General features: G+C 38.0%; 1 protein-coding gene across 1 annotated transcript in view; it reads left to right on the top strand.

Annotated features, from left to right (window-relative positions):
* The window catches only part of LOC138331151 (carboxypeptidase M-like), a 61,455-nt gene that overhangs the window by 32,038 nt on the left and 8,276 nt on the right, over positions 1-21,141 (top strand). Inside the window, exons 4-5 of the mRNA XM_069278622.1 lie at positions 135-307; positions 5,126-5,310. Of these exons, the coding sequence (XP_069134723.1) occupies positions 135-307; positions 5,126-5,310 (358 nt within the window). The remainder of the gene's footprint in view (positions 1-134; positions 308-5,125; positions 5,311-21,141) is intronic.

Below are 21,141 nucleotides of genomic sequence, written 5' to 3' on the forward strand. Positions count from 1 at the left end.
TGACGTTATTTTTTCATTTGGGCCTCTTGTTGTTGACCAGCCCCTGGGACAGGAATGTTACATTGATAGATTTGTACACAGGTATTTGTTTACTTCTTACCCTCAGTACTTTCAGTACTTTGATTGTTTACCAGCCCCTGGGACGAGAGATGTTGTTACATTTGATAGAAGAGTTTGTGATGAATTACGCCACAAACAGTACACTGCAGACATTCCTGGACAGCACACTTGTACACATTCTGCCGACGATGAATCCAGACGGATTTGAGGCGTCATATGAAGGGAACTGCACTGGAACCTATGGCAGGTCTGTAACATTAGTTATTTAATTTGATCTCATCACTCTATACTCATGGTTATAACTTTTATTAGCCCACCATCATCAGATGGAGGGCTATTCAAATCGCCCTGCGTCCGTGGTCCGTGGTCCGTCATCCGCCGTCCGTCGTCCGTCGTCCGTCCGTAAACAATGCTTGTTATCACTATTTCTTAAAAACTGCTGCAGGGATTTTGTTCAAACTTCACATGGAGGGTCCCCTTGGTCCATATTTGTGCCATACAGATTTTGAGGCTGATCGGAAAAACAAGATGGCCGCCAGGAAGCCATCTTTGATTTTGGCAGTTGAAGTTTGTTATCGATATTTCTTGAGAACTACTGAAGGGATTTTATTCAAACTTCACATGGAGGTTACCCTTGGTCCCTAGTTGTGCCATACAGATTTTGAGGCTGATCGGAAAAACAAGATGGCGGCCAGGCAGCCATCTTTGATTTTGGCAGTTGAAGTTTGTTATCGATATTTCTTGAGAACTACTGAAGGGATTTTGTTCAAACTTCACATGGAGATTACCCTTGGTCCCTATTTGTGCCATACAGATTTTGAGGCTGATCGGAAAAACAAGATGGCCGCCAGGCAGCCATCTTTGATTTTGGCAGTTGAAAATTGTTATCGATATTTCTTGAGAACTACTGAAGGGATTTTGTTCAAACTTCACATGGAGGTTACCCTTGGTCCCTAGTTGTGCCATACAGATTTTGAGGCTGATCGGAAAAACAAGATGGCGGCCAGGCAGCCATCTTTGATTTTGGCAGTTGAAGTTTGTTATCGATATTTCTTGAGAACTACTGAAGGGATTTTGTTCAAACTTCACATGGCTAGCTTAATGAGACTTTGTGTGTAGACTAACATTGGAAATATCTCGGACGAGTTTGAAAATCAGCTTGTATCAACAGTAATTTACGGAGTTATTGCCCTTTGCACTAATAATTATTATTGGACTTTATGAACGTGATAACTTGAGCAAATATGTACCGAGCTGTATGAAACTTTGTATGTAGACTAACATTGGAAATATCTCGGACGAGTTTGAAAATCAGCTTGATTCAACAGTAATTTATGGAGTTAATGTCCTTTGCACTAATAAATATTGTTATACCTTGTGAACGCGATAACTTGAGTAAATATAAAACGAGCTTAATGAAACTTTTTATGTAGACTAACATTTATCTCTGACGAGTTTGAAAATCAGCTTGATTCGATAGAGTTATTGCCCTTAGCACTTATGATTATTATTGGACCTTCTGAACGCGATAACTTGAGTAAATATCAACCCATCTTAATGAATCTTCGTATGTAGACTAACATTGGAAAGATCTTGAATGAGATTGAAAACCAGCATGATTTGACGTTAATTTACAGAGTTATTGTCCTTTGCACTAATAATTATTATTGGACTTTGTGAACGTGATAACTTGAGAAATATAAACCGTGCTTAATGAAACTTTGTATGTAGACCTATTAGATCTATGTTCCAGATTTGTGAACAAAAGACATCTGTAGGCTAGTAGATGACATAACTAATTTGTATCAAATATCAGGTGACCGTTAAAGCCTATGGGCCTCTTGTTTGGAAAGAGCTTTGTTTTGTCTTTATTCTTTTTTAAAACATATTTGGACATTTAAGGATAAAGAGGAAAACCATAGTTCCCAGGCAAAAACACCAAACTTTGTTTAGTATACCTGGGCCCAATTTCATGAACATTCCTTAACTTTAAGGAATTCCTTAACTTGAAATTTTCCATAGGACTTAAAGCATGACAGATGTTAAGGATACGCTCCTTAACTTAAGACTTAATGTTTTAAGTCCTATGGAGAATTTTTACGTTAAGGGATTTCTTAAAATTTAAGGACTACCTCTTTTGTGCCTGAAACTTGTGGCCCAGAGATAAATTTCTGACCACTATTTCTCAAAACAAAAGTGCAGACTGAAGTCAAAAATTAAGTTTTTCTCCTTATGTAACTTTGATGTGATTTTTTTTTTTTTTTTTTACTAAAGTCAGTTTTTGCCCTAAGACGAGGAATCAGAGCCTGTACATTAACCACAATCAGAGCCTGTACATTAACCACAATCAGAGCCTGTACATTAACCACAATCAGAGCCTGTACATTAACCACAGTCAGAGCCTGTACATTAACCACAATCAGAGCCTGTACATTAACCACAATCAGAGCCTGTACATTAACCACAATCAGAGCCTGTACATTAACCACAATCAGAGCCTGTACATTAACCACAGTCAGAGCCTGTACATTAACCACAGTCAGAGCCTGTACATTAACCACAATCAGAGCCTGTACATTAACCACAATCAGAGCCTGTACATTAACCACAGTCAGAGCCTGTACATTAACCACAATCAGAGCCTGTACATTAACCACAATCAGAGCCTGTACATTAACCACAATCAGAGCCTGTACATAACCACAGTCAGAGCCTGTACATAACCACAGTCAGAGCCTGTACATTAACCACAGTCAGAGCCTGTACATTAACCACAATCAGAGCCTGTACATTAACCACAATCAGAGCCTGTACATTAACCACAATCAGAGCCTGTACATTAACCACAATCAGAGCCTGTACATTAACCACAATCAGAGCCTGTACATTAACCACAATCAGAGCCTGTACATTAACCACAATCAGAGCCTGTACATTAATCACAGAGCCTGTACATTAACCACAATCAGAGCCTGTACATTAACCACAATCAGAGCCTGTATATTAACCACAATCAGAGCCTGTACATTAACCACAATCAGAGCCTGTACATTAACCACAATCAGAGCCTGTACATTAACCACAATCAGAGCCTGTACATTAACCACAATCAGAGCCTGTACATTAACCACAATCAGAGCCTGTACATTAACCACAATCAGAGCCTGTACATTAACCACAGTCAGAGCCTGTACATTAACCACAATCAGAGACTGTACATTAACCACAGTCAGAGCCTGTACATTAACCACAGTCAGAGCCTGTACATTAACCACAGTCAGAGCCTGTACATTAACCACAATCAGAGCCTGTACATTAACCACAATCAGAGCCTGTACATTAACCACAATCAGAGCCTGTACATTAACCACAATCAGAGCCTGTACATTAACCACAATCAGAGCCTGTACATTAACCACAATCAGAGCCTGTACATTAACCACAATCAGAGCCTGTACATTAACCACAATCAGAGCCTGTACATTAACCACAGTCAGAGCCTGTACATTAACCACAGTCAGAGCCTGTACATTAACCACAGTCAGAGCCTGTACATTAACCACAGTCAGAGCCTGTAGATTAACCACAGTCAGAGCCTGTACATTAACCACAGTCAGAGCCTGTACATTAACCACAATCAGAGCCTGTACATTAACCACAGTCAGAGCCTGTACATTAACCACAATCAGAGCCTGTACATTAACCACAGTCAGAGCCTGTACATTAACCACAATCAGAGCCTGTACATTAACCACAATCAGAGCCTGTACATTAACCACAATCAGAGAACAGCTTCATCTCCAAAATAAGCTTGTAGTGCAGCAGTGAAAATATGCAACAAAAACCCTTTAAGCCCTGATGATGCATTAATGCATTACGGAAGTGATTGCTTTTTCTGTACGTTTTTTCAGCAAATATACATCAATAATAATATCCCCGGTAACTTCCCTCTTAAATGAGGTAATATTTGGTAATAAATAAAGAAATTCAGCCGGTTGTAGGACTACAAACATTCTCTATTTACATTCTTGTTTTGAACTTCTCCTCACGGGAACTTCTAGTCGGACGGGACAAACTAAACAACTGATTCCCGGAAAAAATATTACCAAACAAATTAACAGTCCGTGTAAATAAAGCTGGAATCATTCATTGAATTATAACAATATATGTCAATAATTGACAATTCGTTCACGTTCTACACCCTTACAATGTTAAAACACGCACAGAAACTACAATATTACAAAATTACAGTGCAGTCGTGATCACATTATCGGCGAGGAAGTGTCTGCCCGCTGTTACTTCTCTAACAGTCTGTACAGTACTTGTACAATACGTCGAAAGCATATAACCTAAAACTCATTCAATGTTTTATTTTGTTGTTTATTTATATCTTTTGATAGTTTGGGATTTTGACCCACGGAAGAATTAACCGTGTTCGTGTATTCTAATTTTAGCAACGTTACCGGTGCAGCTTGGCCTCTGGAGAATGAATGAGGGGGGTTTCTCGCCGCGGAATATCAATCCATATTTAAAAAAATGTTTATCTATTGGATAATTGTCTTTTGATAAACAAACTTGAATTTAACATGTGCATACTACGCATATGTACTTGTGAAGTCAGTGACGATGCCGGGCAGGTGGGTACATCACTCTGGCCGTGTGGTGACTAAAAGTCGGCTAGTATTCTCACACACACACACACATACACACACAGACAACACACGATTTTCTTTGGGTTTAAATTTTGTAAAATACAGATGTAATATTTGAACAAAATATCTAATATTTCACCAAATCTGACTATGGATTAATAACGTGTACAGATATAACGATGCTCTTGAAGTTGGGTATAAACTTACTGTAGATGTGCGTAAAATGTATAAATTTGTCCTGGGTATGTTATTTTTGCTGTCCATCAAATGATTCAATTGATGGCCCAGGAGTCACAGTGTTGAAAGGTGTTTTAATGTGGCAGAAATCTCACAAATTTACAAGAAACTTACAAGATTCAAGCACAAATATTTTCTTGCATGACATTTTAAAATGGGCTCTTTGTTTCCTACAGGGTGAATGGTAATATGTATGACCTGAATCGTAATTTCCCAGACGAGTTCGAAGTGAATGACATGGAACAACAGCCAGAGACTACGGCAGTTATGAAATGGTTAACCCAGTACCACTTTATTCTGTCAGCCAACCTTCACGGAGGGGCCATGGTGGTCAACTATCCGTATGATAATTATCCCAGAGGTAACTGTGATTATATAATAACTAAAGTCAGTCAACCTTCATGGAGGGGCCATGGTAGTCAACTATCCGTACGATAATTATCCCAGAGGTAACTGTGATTATATAATAACTAAAGTCAGTCAACCTTCATGGAGGGCCATGGTAGTCAACTATCCGTACGATAATTATCCCAGAGGTAACTGTGATTATATAATAACTAAAGTCAGTCAACCTTCATGGAGGGGCCATGGTGGTCAACTATCCGTATGATAATTATCCCAGAGGTAACTGTGATTATATAATAACTAAAGTCAGTCAACCTTCATGGAGGGGCCATGGTGGTCAACTATCCGTACGATAATTATCCCAGAGGTAACTGTGATTATATAATAACTAAAGTCAGTCAACCTTCACGGAGGGGCCATGGTGGTCAACTATCTGTACAATAATTATCCCAGAGGTAACTGTGATTATATAATAACTAAAGTCAGTCAACCTTCAAAGAGGGGCCATGGTGGTCAACTATCTGTACGATAATTATCCTAGAGATAACTGTGATTATATAATAACTAAAGTCAGTCAACCTTCACGGAGGGGCCTTGGTGGTCAACTATTCGTACAATAATTATCCCAGAGGTAATTATGATTACATAATACAATGTAACTAAAGTCAGTCAACCTTCATGGAGGGGCCATGGTGGTCAACTATCCGTATGATAATTATCCCAAAGGTAACTGTGATTATATAATTACTAAAGTCAGTCAACCTTCAAAGAGGGGCCATGGTGGTCAACTATCTGTACGATAATTATCCCAGAGGTAACTGTGATTATATAATTACTAAAGTCAGTCAACCTTCAAAGAGGGGCCATGGTGGTCAACTATCTGTACGATAATTATCCCAGAGGTAACTGTGATTATATAATAACTAAAGTCAGTCAACCTTCATGGAGAGGCCATGGTGGTCAACTATCTGTACGATAATTATCCCAGAGGTAACTGTGATTATATAATAACTAAAGTCAGTCAACCTTCATGGAGGGGCCATGGTGGTCAACTATCTGTACGATAATTATCCCAGAGGTAACTGTGATTATATAATAACTAAAGTCAGTCAACCTTCATGGAGGGGCCATGGTGGTCAACTATCTGTACGATAATTATCCCAGAGGTAACTGTGATTATATAATAACTAAAGTCAGTCAACCTTCATGGAGGGGCCATGGTGGTCAACTATCCGTACGATAATTATCCCAGAGGTAACTGTGATTATATAATAACTAAAGTCAGTCAACCTTCATGGAGGGGCCATGGTGGTCAACTATCTGTACGATAATTATCCCAGAGGTAACTGTGATTATATAATAACTAAAGTCAGTCAACCTTCATGGAGGGGCCATGGTGGTCAACTATCCGTATGATAATTATCCCAGAGGTAACTGTGATTATATAATAACTAAAGTCAGTCAACCTTCAATGGAGAGGCCATGGTGGTCAACTATCGTAGATATCCCAGGTACTGTGATTATATAATAACTAAGTCAGTCAACCTTCATGGAGGGCATGGTGGTCACTATCGTACGATAATTATCCCGTAGGTAACTGTGATTACATAATCTAAATCAGTCAACCTTCAGGAGGGGCCATGGTGGTCAACAACTATTTGTACGATAATTTCATCCAGGAGGTAACTGTGATTACATAAGATAATAACTAAAGTCAGTCAACCTTCATGGAGGGGCCATGGTGGTCAACTATCCGTACGATAATTATCCCAGAGGTAACTGTGATTATATAATAACTAAAGTCAGTCAACCTTCACGGAGGGGCCATGGTGGTCAACTATCTGTACGATAATTATCCCAGAGGTAACTGTGATTATATAATAACTAAAGTCAGTCAACCTTCACGGAGAGGCCATGGTGGTCAACTATCCGTACGATAATTATCCCAGAGGTAACTGTGATTATATAATAACTAAAGTCAGTCAACCTTCATGGAGGGGCCATGGTGGTCAACTATCCGTATGATAATTATCCCAGAGGTAACTGTGATTATATAATAACTAAAGTCAGTCAACCTTCACGGAGGGGCCATGGTGGTCAACTATCTGTACAATAATTATCCCAGAGGTAACTGTGATTATATAATAACTAAAGTCAGTCAACCTTCACGGAGAGGCCATGGTGGTCAACTATCCATACGATAATTATCCCAGAGGTAACTGTGATTATATAATAACTAAAGTCAGTCAACCTTCACGGAGAGGCCATGGTGGTCAACTATCCATACGATAATTATCCCAGAGGTAACTGTGATTATATAATAACTAAAGTCAGTCAACCTTCACGGAGAGGCCATGGTGGTCAACTATCCGTATGATAATTATCCCAGAGGTAACTGTGATTATATAATAACTAAAGTCAGTCAACCTTCACGGAGAGGCCATGGTGGTCAACTATCTGTACGATAATTATCCCAGAGGTAACTGTGATTATATAATAACTAAAGTCAGTCAACCTTCACGGAGGGGCCATGGTGGTCAACTATCCGTACGATAATTATCCCAGAGGTAACTGTGATTATATAATAACTAAAGTCAGTCAACCTTCACGGAGGGGCCATGGTGGTCAACTATCCGTACGATAATTATCCCGGAGGTAACTTTGATTTAGTCCAGTAAAGATAGGGTGTTACCCCAAAATAATTGCAACAGAATTTTTTCTTTGTTTTTCATTCAGATCTGACTTTGTTTTATACAAGAAAAAAAGTCGCCACAAGTTAACATTTGGGAAAATGTTTTTCTTGACCCCTAAAAAATCAGAAAAATAGGGATATTTGCATAATTTGCCAATTTTGAAGCCAAATATAAACTTACATGGTTATCATGAGATACTAGAAAATAACTGTATGGCAAGAACGTTATAAGGACAGCACAGTTGCCAAAAACCTAAGTTGAAATCAACACAGGGAAAAAGTATGACAGCATGAAAATTGCATTTTTATGTCCATGTAACAGCCAAATATGCTTTTGTTGGATTGTTAAGATAAAAACTTGTTATTATCAACAATACCATTGATACTCATTCTGGTGGAATCTTTTTAAATAAAACTTGTTGATTAAAGGCTTTAAAAGTAAAACATTTTACTTTCACTACCTGAGATAACATGGTTGCTCAAAGTTGGCCTTTGGCCTTTTCCAAGGATATTTTGAAGTCCAAATTGAATGATATGTCTTTTTTATTCAAGAATTATTAAGTAAGTACCGTCTCAAGTGTTTAGATAGTTATTAATTCAGATTCTATGTAGGCTATACTCACCTAAAAGAGACAACTGTATCAAGATATTCCCAAAAATAAAAGATGTGATGTCGATCAAATCCTCATTTAGTGCTAATTTGACTAAACTTCTCTAATTGGGTAAGTCCTTAAGTTGAAATATGAAAAATGTGAATATCTATTTTGTGACTAATGAGATTGCAAAATCCTTTGGCAGATATTAACACCATTATGGAACGTTCTTTATAAGATGAAATTGAAGTTTCTTTTTGATCAAATATTTGAATAGGTCAGTTTTTCATTTTTAGCCCACCATCATCAGATGGTGGGCTATTCAAATCGCCTTTCGTCCGTGGTCCGTCGTCCGTCCGTCCTTCCGTCCGTCCGTCCGTCCTTCCGTCCGTCCGTCCGTCCGTTAACAATTCTTGTTACCGCTATTTCTCTAAAAGTACTGAAGGGATCTTTCTCAAATTTCATATGTAGGTTCCCCTAGGACCCTAGTTGTGCATATTGTATTTTGGGACTGATCTGTCAACAAGATGGCCGCCAGGCAGCCATCTTGGATTTTGATAGTTAAAGTTTGTTACCGCTATTTCTCATAAAGTATTGAAGGGATCTTTCTCAAATTTCATATGTAGGTTCCCGTAGGACCCTAGTTGTGCATATTGCATTTTGGGACTGATCGGTCAACAAGATGGCCGACCAGCCGCCATCTTGGATTTTGATAGTTAAAGTTTGTTACCGCTAATTCTCAGAAAGTACTGAAGGGATCTTTCTCAAATTTCATATGTAGGTTCCCCTAGGACCCCAGTTGTGCATATTGCATTTTGGGACTGATCGGTCAACAAGATGGCCGACCAGCAGCCATCTTGGATTTTGATAGTTAAAGTTTGTTACCGCTAATTCTCAGAAAGTACTGAAGGGATCTTTCTCAAATTTCATATGTAGGTTCCCCTAGGACCCCAGTTGTGCATATTGCATTTTGGGACTGATCGGTCAACAAGATGGCCGACCAGCAGCCATCTTGGATTTTGATAGTTAAAGTTTGTTACGGCTATTTCTCAGAAAGTATTGAAGGGATTGTTCTCAAATTTCATATGTAGGTTCCCCTAGGACCCTAGTAGTGCATATTGCATTTTGGGACTGATCAGTCAACAAGATGGCCGCCAGGTAGCCATCTTGGATTTTGATAGTTAAAGTTTGTTACTGCTATTTCTCAGAAAGCACTGAAGGGATCTTTCTCAAATTTCATATGTAGGTTTCCCTAGGACCCCAGTTGTGCATATTGCATTTTGGGACTGATCAGTCAACAAGATGGCCGCCAGGTAGCCATCTTGGATTTTGATAGTTAAAGTTTGTTACCGCTATTTCTCAGAAAGCACTGAAGGGATCTTTCTCAAATTTCATATGTAGGTTCCCCAAGGACCCCAGTTGTGCATATTGCATTTTGGGACTGATCGGTCAACAAGATGGCCGACCGGTAGCCATCTTGGATTTTGATAGTTAAAGTTTGTTACCGCTATTTCTCAGAAAGTATTGAAGGGATTGTTCTCAAATATCATATGTAGGTTCCTCTAGGACCCTAGTTCTGCCTATTGCATTTTGCGACCACCATCTTGGATTTTGATAGTTTAAAGTTTGAAAAGCAGAAAAAAGAAGTGTAAGTTTGAAAAGCAGAGAAAAGATCCCTTTTTCATTTGTCAGACATAGATCAATCTTTGGTGGGCGCCAAGATCCCTCTGGGATCTCTTGTTCCATAATGGAACCGGATGGGTGTTACATAATTTTCAATGAGATAAAAGGATAAAAGAAAAGTTCAATTTCAATTTTATGTAACAGGGTGCAGGATTTACAATAAATTTAATACCTGCCTCTGCCAGGGATCGAACCCGGGACCTCTGGATTACTAGTCTGAAGCTCAACCGATCGAGCTAAAGAGAAGTTCTCTCTAGCCGAGTGATATATTGCGGCTAGTATTGACCAGGGTTACATACTCCCCCTCCAGGGATGAACTCGTCCGCGAGTTTCCAGGGGTCACAACGATTCCTTCGCAGGTATCGTGAAGTATCACTCTCGAGTCCCTACATGGGCGCCAATGTAACAGGGTGCAGGATTTACAATAAATTTAATACCTGCCTCTGCCAGGGATCGAACCCGGGACCTCTGGATTACTAGTCTGACGCTCAACCGATCGAGCTAAAGAGAAGTTCTCTCTAGCCGAGCGATATATTGCGGCTAGTATTGACCAGGGTTACATTTATAGCTGAAAATCATCACAGTTCTGATTTATATCCTGGCAAAATTTTATGACAATCGAATAAAGCATATTCGAAAAATTAAGATTTTTGTATTGCAAATCTATGGACTTTGACATACATGTATTTTGTTATTATACCTCAAGTGAAAATCCTGCATTCTGATTGGTCGAGAGATATTTGGTATTTTACACTATCACACGGCAGGTAACATAAGAACAATAGGAAACAATAGACACGTTCGTAGCAACCCCCTAGCAACGGGTGATAGTGTATTTTTGACACTGCAAAATATTAACCGCCCAAAAAAAGATGTGCACTTGTTTCTTTTTTCAACGCCATCAAACTGTTTGTTTTTTGAAGCGACGCTTCAAAATTTATCTGGAGCTATTTAGTAAAAGTTTTGCCAAGGGGCCATGGTGGTCAACTATCTGTACGATAATTATCCCAGAGGTAACTGTGATTATATAATAACTAAAGTCAGTCACCTTCACGGAGAGGCCATGGTGGTCAACTATCTGTACGATAATTATCCCAGAGGTAACTGTGATTATATAATAACTAAAGTCAGTCAACCTTCACGGAGAGGCCATGGTGGTCAACTATCTGTACGATAATTATCCCAGAGGTAACTGTGATTATATAATAACTAAAGTCAGTCAACCTTCATGGAGGGGCCATGGTGGTCAACTATCCGTACGATAATTATCCCAGAGGTAACTGTGATTATATAATAACTAAAGTCAGTCAACCTTCACGGAGAGGCCATGGTGGTCAACTATCCGTACGATAATTATCCCAGAGGTAACTGTGATTATATAATAACTAAAGTCAGTCAACCTTCACGGAGAGGCCATGGTGGTCAACTATCCGTACGATAATTATCCCAGAGGTAACTGTGATTATAAATAAGTAACTTAAAGTCATCCAGAGGTCAACGTGATAATAATCTAAAGTCAGTGGAGGGGCCATGGTGGTCAACTATCCGTACGATAATTATCCCAGAGGTAACTGTGATTATATAATAACTAAAGTCAGTCAACCTTCATGGAGGGGCCATGGTGGTCAACTATCTGTACGATAATTATCCCAGAGGTAACTGTGATTATATAATAACTAAAGTCAGTCAACCTTCATGGAGGGGCCATGGTGGTCAACTATCCGTACGATAATTATCCCAGAGGTAACTGTGATTATATAATAACTAAAGTCAGTCAACCTTCACGGAGAGGCCATGGTGGTCAACTATCTGTACGATAATTATCCCAGAGGTAACTGTGATTATATAATAACTAAAGTCAGTCAACCTTCACGGAGAGGCCATGGTGGTCAACTATCCGTACGATAATTATCCCAGAGGTAACTGTGATTATATATAATAACTAAAGTCAGTCAACCTTCATGGAGGGGCCATGGTGGTCAACTATCCGTACGATATAATTATCCCAGAGGTAACTGTGATTATATAATAACTAAAGTCAGTTAACCTTCATGGAGGGGCCATGGTGGTCAACTATCCGTAAGATAATTATCCCAGAGGTAACTGTGATTATATAATAACTAAAGTCAGTCAACCTTCATGGAGGGGCCATGGTGGTCAACTATCTGTACGATAATTATCCCAGAGGTAACTGTGATTATATAATAACTAAAGTCAGTCAACCTTCACGGAGAGGCCATGGTGGTCAACTATCCGTACGATAATTATCCCAGAGGTAACTGTGATTATATAATAACTAAAGTCAGTCAACCTTCATGGAGGGGCCATGGTGGTCAACTATCCGTACGATAATTATCCCAGAGGTAACTGTGATTATATAATAACTAAAGTCAGTCAACCTTCATGGAGGGGCCATGGTGGTCAACTATCCGTACGATAATTATCCCAGAGGTAACTGTGATTATATAATAACTAAAGTCAGTCAACCTTCATGGAGAGGCCATGGTGGTCAACTATCCGTACGATAATTATCCCAGAGGTAACTGTGATTATATAATAACTAAAGTCAGTCAACCTTCACGGAGAGGCCATGGTGGTCAACTATCCGTACGATAATTATCCCAGAGGTAACTGTGATTATATAATAACTAAAGTCAGTCAACCTTCACGGGAGGGCCATGGTGGTCAACTATCCGTACGATAATTATCCCAGAGGTAACTGTGATTATATAATAACTAAAGTCAGTCAACCTTCACGGAGAGGCCATGGTGGTCAACTATCTGTACGATAATTATCCCAGAGGTAACTGTGATTATATAATAAACTAAAGTCAGTCAACCTTCATGGAGGGGCCATGGTGGTCAACTATCCGTACGATAATTATCCCAGAGGTAACTGTGATTATATAATAACTAAAGTCAGTCAACCTTCATGGAGGGGCCATGGTGGTCAACTATCTGTACGATAATTATCCCAGAGGTAACTGTGATTATATAATAACTAAAGTCAGTCAACCTTCATGGAGGGGCCATGGTGGTCAACTATCCGTACGATAATTATCCCAGAGGTAACTGTGATTATATAATAACTAAAGTTAGTCAACCTTCATGGAGGGGCCATGGTGGTCAACTATCCGTACGATAATTATCCCAGAGGTAACTGTGATTATATAATTACTAAAGTCAGTCAACCTTCACGGAGAGGCCATGGTGGTCAACTATCTGTACGATAATTATCCCAGAGGTAACTGTGATTATATATATAATAACTAAAGTCAGTCAACCTTCATGGAGAGGCCATGGTGGTCAACTATCGTACGATAATTATCCCAGAGGTAACTGTGATTATATAATAACTAAAGTCAGTCAACCTTCATGGAGGGGCCATGGTGGTCAACTATCTGTACGATAATTATCCCAGAGGTAACTGTGATTATATATAATAACTAAAGTCAGTCAACCTTCATGGAGGGGCCATGGTGGTCAACTATCCGTACGATAATTATCCCAGAGGTAACTGTGATTATATAATAACTAAAGTCAGTCAACCTTCAGGAGGGGCCATGGTGGTCAACTATCTGTACGATAATTATCCCAGAGGTAACTGTGATTATATAATAACTAAAGTCAGTCAACCTTCATGGAGGGGCCATGGTGGTCAACTATCCGTACGATAATTATCCCAGAGGTAACTGTGATTATATAATAACTAAAGTCAGTCAACCTTCACGGAGGGGCCATGGTGGTCAACTATCTGTACGATAATTATCCCAGAGGTAACTGTGATTATATAATAACTAAAGTCAGTCAACCTTCACGGAGGGGCCATGGTGGTCAACTATCTGTACGATAATTATCCCAGAGGTAACTGTGATTATATAATAACTAAAGTCAGTCAACCTTCACGGAGGGGCCATGGTGGTCAACTATCCGTACGATAATTATCCCAGAGGTAACTGTGATTATATAATAACTAAAGTCAGTCAACCTTCATGGAGGGGCCATGGTGGTCAACTATCCGTACGATAATTATCCCAGAGGTAACTGTGATTATATAATAACTAAAGTCAGTCAACCTTCACGGAGGGGCCATGGTGGTCAACTATCTGTACGATAATTATCCCAGAGGTAACTGTGATTATATAATAACTAAAGTCAGTCAACCTTCACGGAGGGGCCATGGTGGTCAACTATATCCCATATCTGTACGATAATTATCCCAGAGGTAACTGTGATTATATAATAACTAAAGTCAGTCAACCTTCACGGAGGGGCCATGGTGGTCAACTATCCGTACGATAATTATCCCAGAGGTAACTGTGATTATATAATAACTAAAGTCAGTCAACCTTCATGGAGGGCCATGGTGGTCAACTATCTGTACGATAATTATCCCAGAGGTAACTGTGATTATATAATAACTAAAGTCAGTCAACCTTCATGGAGGGGCCATGGTGGTCAACTATCCGTACGATAATTATCCCAGAGGTAACTGTGATTATATAATAACTAAAGTCAGTCAACCTTCATGGAGGGGCCATGGTGGTCAACTATCCGTACGATAATTATCCCAGAGGTAACTGTGATTATATAATAACTAAAGTCAGTCAACCTTCACGGAGAGGCCATGGTGGTCAACTATCTGTACGATAATTATCCCAGAGGTAACTGTGATTATATAATAACTAAAGTCAGTCAACCTTCATGGAGGGGCCATGGTGGTCAACTATCTGTACGATAATTATCCCAGAGGTAACTGTGATTATATAATAACTAAAGTCAGTCAAACCTTCATGGAGGGGCCATGGTGGTCAACTATCCGTACGATAATTATCCCAGAGGTAACTGTGATTATATAATAACTAAAGTCAGTCAACCTTCATGGAGAGGCCATGGTGGTCAACTATCTGTACGATAATTATCCCAGAGGTAACTGTGATTATATAATAACTAAAGTCAGTCAACCTTCATGGAGGGCCATGGTGGTCAACTATCCGTACGATAATTATCCCAGAGGTAACTGTGATTATATAATAACTAAAGTCAGTCAACCTTCATGGAGGGCCATGGTGGTCAACTATTCGTACAATAATTATCCCAGAGGTAACTGTGATTATATAATAACTAAAGTCAGTCAACCTTCATGGAGGGGCCATGGTGGTCAACTATTTGTACGATAATTATCCCAGAGGTAACTGTGATTACATAAGAACTTAAATCAGTCAACCTTCATGGAGGGGCCATGGTGGTCAACTATCCGTACGATAATTATCCCAGAGGTAACTGTGATTATATAATAACTAAAGTCAGTCAACCTTCATGGAGGGGCCATGGTGGTCAACTATCCGTACGATAATTATCCCAGAGGTAACTGTGATTATATAATAACTAAAGTCAGTCAACCTTCATGGAGGGGCCATGGTGGTCAACTATCTGTACGATAATTATCCCAGAGGTAACTGTGATTATATAATAACTAAAGTCAGTCAACCTTCATGGAGGGGCCATGGTGGTCAACTATCCGTACGATAATTATCCCAGAGGTAACTGTGATTATATAATAACTAAAGTCAGTCAACCTTCATGGAGGGCCATGGTGGTCAACTATCTGTACGATAATTATCCCAGAGGTAACTGTGATTATATAATAACTAAAGTCAGTCAACCTTCATGGAGGGGCCATGGTGGTCAACTATCTGTACGATAATTATCCCAGAGGTAACTGTGATTATATAATAACTAAAGTCAGTCAACCTTCATGGAGGGGCCATGGTGGTCAACTATCTGTACGATAATTATCCCCCAGAGGTAACTGTGATTATATAATAACTAAAGTCAGTCAACCTTCATGGAGTGGCCATGGTGGTCAACTATCTGTACGATAATTATCCCAGAGGTAACTGTGATTATATAATAACTAAAGTCAGTCAACCTTCACGGAGGGGCCATGGTGGTCAACTATCCGTACGATAATTATCCCAGAGGTAACTGTGATTATATAATAACTAAAGTCAGTCAACCTTCACGGAGGGGCCATGGTGGTCAACTATCCGTACGATAATTATCCCAGAGGTAACTGTGATTATATAATAACTAAAGTCAGTCAACCTTCATGGAGGGGCCATGGTGGTCAACTATCCGTACGATAATTATCCCAGAGGTAACTGTGATTATATAATTAACTAAAGTCAGTCAACCTTCACGGAGGGGCCATGGTGGTCAACTATCTGTACGATAATTATCCCAGAGGTAACTGTGATTATATAATAACTAAAGTCAGTCAACCTTCACGGAGGGGCCATGGTGGTCAACTATCCGTACGATAATTATCCCAGAGGTAACTGTGATTATATAATAACTAAAGTCAGTCAACCTTCATGGAGGGGCCATGGTGGTCAACTATCTGTACGATAATTATCCCAGAGGTAACTGTGATTATATAATAACTAAAGTCAGTCAACCTTCATGGAGAGGGCCATGGTGGTCAACTATCCGTACGATAATTATCCCAGAGGTAACTGTGATTATATAATAACTAAAGTCAGTCAACCTTCAGGAGGGGCCATGGTGGTCAACTATCCGTACGATAATTATCCCAGAGGTAACTGTGATTATATAATAACTAAAGTCAGTCAACCTTCATGGAGGGGCCATGGTGGTCAACTATTCGTACGATAATTATCCCAGAGGTAACTGTGATTATATAATAACTAAAGTCAGTCAACCTTCATGGAGGGCCATGGTGGTCAACTATCCTGTACGATAATTATCCCAGAGGTAACTGTGATTATATAATAACTAAAGTCAGTCAACCTTCACGGAGGGGCCATGGTGGTCAACTATCCGTACAATAATTATCCCAGAGGTAACTGTGATTATATAATAACTAAAGTCAGTCAACCTTCACGGAGGGGCCATGGTGGTCAACTATCCGTACGATATAATTATCCCAGAGGTAACTGTGATTATATAATAACTAAAGTCAGTCAACCTTCACGGAGGGGCCATGGTGGTCAACTATCTGTACGATAATTATCCCAGAGGTAACTGTGATTATATAATAACTAAAGTCAGTCAACCTTCACGGAGAGGCCATGGTGGTCAACTATCTGTACGATAATTATCCCAGAGATAACTGTGATTATATAATAACTAAAGTCAGTCAACCTTCACGGAGAGGCCATGGTGGTCAACTATCCGTACGATAATTATCCCAGAGGTAACTGTGATTATATAATAACTAAAGTCAGTCAACCTTCACGGAGGGGCCATGGTGGTCAACTATCTGTACGATAATTATCCCAGAGGTAATTATGATTACATAATACAATGTAACTAAAGTCAGTCAACCTTCATGGAGGGGCCATGGTGGTCAACTATCCGTACGATAATTATCCCAGAGGTAACTGTGATTATATAATAACTAAAGTCAGTCAACCTTCAAAGAGGGGCCATGGTGGTCAACTATCCGTACGATAATTATCCCAGAGGTAACTGTGATTATATAATAACTAAAGTCAGTCAACCTTCACGGAGGGGCCATGGTGGTCAACTATCCGTACGATAATTATCCCAGAGGTAACTGTGATTATATAATAACTAAAGTCAGTCAACCTTCATGGAGGGGCCATGGTGGTCAACTATCTGTACGATAATTATCCCAGAGGTAACTGTGATTATATAATAACTAAAGTCAGTCAACCTTCATGGAGGGGCCATGGTGGTCAACTATCCGTACGATAATTATCCCAGAGGTAACTGTGATTATATCATGGAGGGGCATGGTGGTCAAACTATCCTACATAATTATCCCAGAAACTAAATAATAACAGTCAACCTTCACGGAGGGGCCATGGTGGTCAACTATCCGTACGATAATTATCCCAGAGGTAACTGTGATTATATAATAACTAAAGTCAGTCAACCTTCACGAGAGGGCCATGGTGGTCAACTATCCGTACGATAATTATCCCAGAGGTAACTGTGATTATATAATAACATTAAAGGTCAGTCAACCTTCAAGGAGGGGCCATGGTGGTCAATATCCGTACGATAATTATCCCAGAGGTAACTGTGATTATATAATAACTAAAGTTTCAACCTTCACGGAGTTAATAGTATCCAGTTATAAGGAGTTTCTATATATAGTATCCAGTTATAAGGAGTTTCTATGTATAGTATCCAGTTATAAGGAGTTTCTATATATAGTATAGAGTAATAAGGAGTTTCCATATATAGTATCCAGTTATAAGGAGTTTCTATATATAGTATCCAGTTATAAGGAGTTTCTATATATAGTATCCAGTTATAAGGAGTTTCTATATATAGTATCCAGTTACAAGGAGTTTCTGTATATAGTATCCAGTTACAAGGAGTTTCTGTATATAGTATCCAGTTATAAGGAGTTTCTATATATAGTATCCAGTTATAAGGAGTTTCTATATATAGTATCCAGTTATAAGGAGTTTTCTATATATAGTATCCCAGTTATAAGGAGTTTCTATATATAGTATCCAGTTATAAGGAGTTTCTATATAGTAGTATCCAGTTACCAAGGAGTTTCTATATATAGTATCCAGTTTATAAGGAGTTTCTATATATAGTATCCAGTTATAAGGAGTTTCTATATATAGTATCCAGTTACAAGGAGTTTCTGTATATAGTATCCAGTTATAAGGAGTTTCTGTATATAGTATCCAGTTATAAGGAGTTTCTATATATAGTATCCAGTTATAAGGAGTTTCTATATATAGTATCCAGTTATAAGGAGTTTCTATGTATAGTATCCAGTTATAAGGAGTTTCTATATATAGTATCCAGTTATAAGGAGTTTCTATATATAGTATCCAGTTATAAGGAGTTTCTATATATAGTATCCAGTTATAAGGAGTTTCTATGTATAGTATCCAGTTATAAGGAGTTTTCTATATATAGTATCCAGTTATAAGGAGTTTCTATATATAGTATCCAGTTATAAGGGAGTTTCTATATATAGTATCCAGTTATAAGGAGTTTCTATAAGTATAGTTATAAGGAGTTTCTTGTATATAGTATCCAGTTATAAGGAGTTTCTATATATAGTATCCAGTTATTAGGAGTTTCTATATAAAGTATCCAGTTACAAGGAGTTTCTGTATATAGTATCCAGTTACAAGGAGTTTCTGTATATAGTATCCAGTTATAAGGAGTTTCTATGTATAGTATCCAGTTATAAGGAGTTTCTATATATAGTATCCAGTTATAAGGAGTTTCTATATATAGTATCCAGTTATAAGGAGTTTCTATATATAGTATCCAGTTATAAGGAGTTTCTATATATAGTATCCAGTTATAAGGAGTTTCATGTAGTATACAGTTATAAGGAGTTTATATAGTAGTATCCAGTTATAAGGAGTTTCTATGTATATAGTATCCAGTTATAAGGAGTTTCTATGTATAGTATCCAGTTATAAAGGAGTTTCTGTATATATGTAGTTTCCAGTTATAAGGAGTTTCTATATATAGTATCCAGTTATAAGGAGTTTCTATATATAGTATCCAGTTATAAGGAGTTTTCTGTATATAGTATCCAGTTACAAGGAGTTTTTCTGTATATAGTATCCAGTTATAAGGAGTTTTCTGTATATTATAGTATCCAGTTATAAGGAGTTTCTCTATATATAGTATCCAGTTATAAGGAGTTTCTATATATAGTATCCAGTTATAAGGAGTTTCTATGTATAGTATCCAGTTATAAGGAGTTTCTGTATATAGTATCCAGTTATAAGGAGTTTCTATATATAGTATCCAGTTATAAGGAGTTTCTATGTATAGTATCCAGTTATAAGGAGTTTCTATATATAGTATCCAGTTATAAGGAGTTTCTATATATAGTATCCAGTTATAAGGAGTTTCTATATATAGTATCCAGTTATAAGGAGTTTCTATATATAGTATCCAGTTATAAGGAGTTTCTATATATAGTATCCAGTTACAAGGAGTTTCTGTATATAGTATCCAGTTATAAGGAGTTTCTATATATAGTATCCAGTTATAAGGAGTTTCTATATATAGTATCCAGTTATAAGGAGTTTCTGTATATAGTATCCAGTTATAAGGAGTTTCTATATATAGTATCCAGTTATAAGGAGTTTCTATATATAGTATCCAGTTATAAGGAGTTTCTTATATAGTATCCAGTTACAAGGAGTTTTCTATATATAGTATCCAGTTATAAGGAGTTTCTATATATAGTATCCAGTTATAAGGAGTTTCTGTATATAGTATCCAGTTATAAGGAGTTTCTATATATAGTATCCAGTTATAAGGAGTTTCTATATATAGTATCCAGTTATAAGGAGTTTCTATATATAGTATCCAGTTATAAGGAGTTTCTATATATAGTATCCAGTTATAAGGAGTTTCTATATATAGTATCCAGTTATAAGGAGTTTCTATATATAGTATCCAGTTAAAGGAGTTTTCTATATATAGTATCCAGTTATAAGGAGTTTCTATGTATAGTATCCAGTTATAAGGAGTTTCTATGTATAGTATCCAGTTATAAGGAGTTTCTGTATATAGTATCCAGTTATAAGGAGTTTCTATATATAGTATCCAGTTATAAGGAGTTTCTATATATAGTATCCAGTTACAAGGAGTTTCTGTATATAGTATCCAGTTATAAGGAGTTTCTGTATATAGTATCCAGTTATAAGGAGTTTCTATGTATAGTATCCAGTTACAAGGAGTTTCTGTATATAGTATCCAGTTATAAGGAGTTTCTATATATAGTATCCAGTTATAAGGAGTTTCTATATATAGTATCCAGTTATAAGGAGTTTCTATATATAGTATCCAGTTATAAGGAGTTTCTATTATATAGTATCCAGTTTATAAG

The sequence above is a fragment of the Argopecten irradians genome, chromosome 9, assembly GCF_041381155.1.
Source record: "Argopecten irradians isolate NY chromosome 9, Ai_NY, whole genome shotgun sequence".
In the NCBI taxonomy this organism is placed as follows: domain Eukaryota; kingdom Metazoa; phylum Mollusca; class Bivalvia; order Pectinida; family Pectinidae; genus Argopecten; species Argopecten irradians.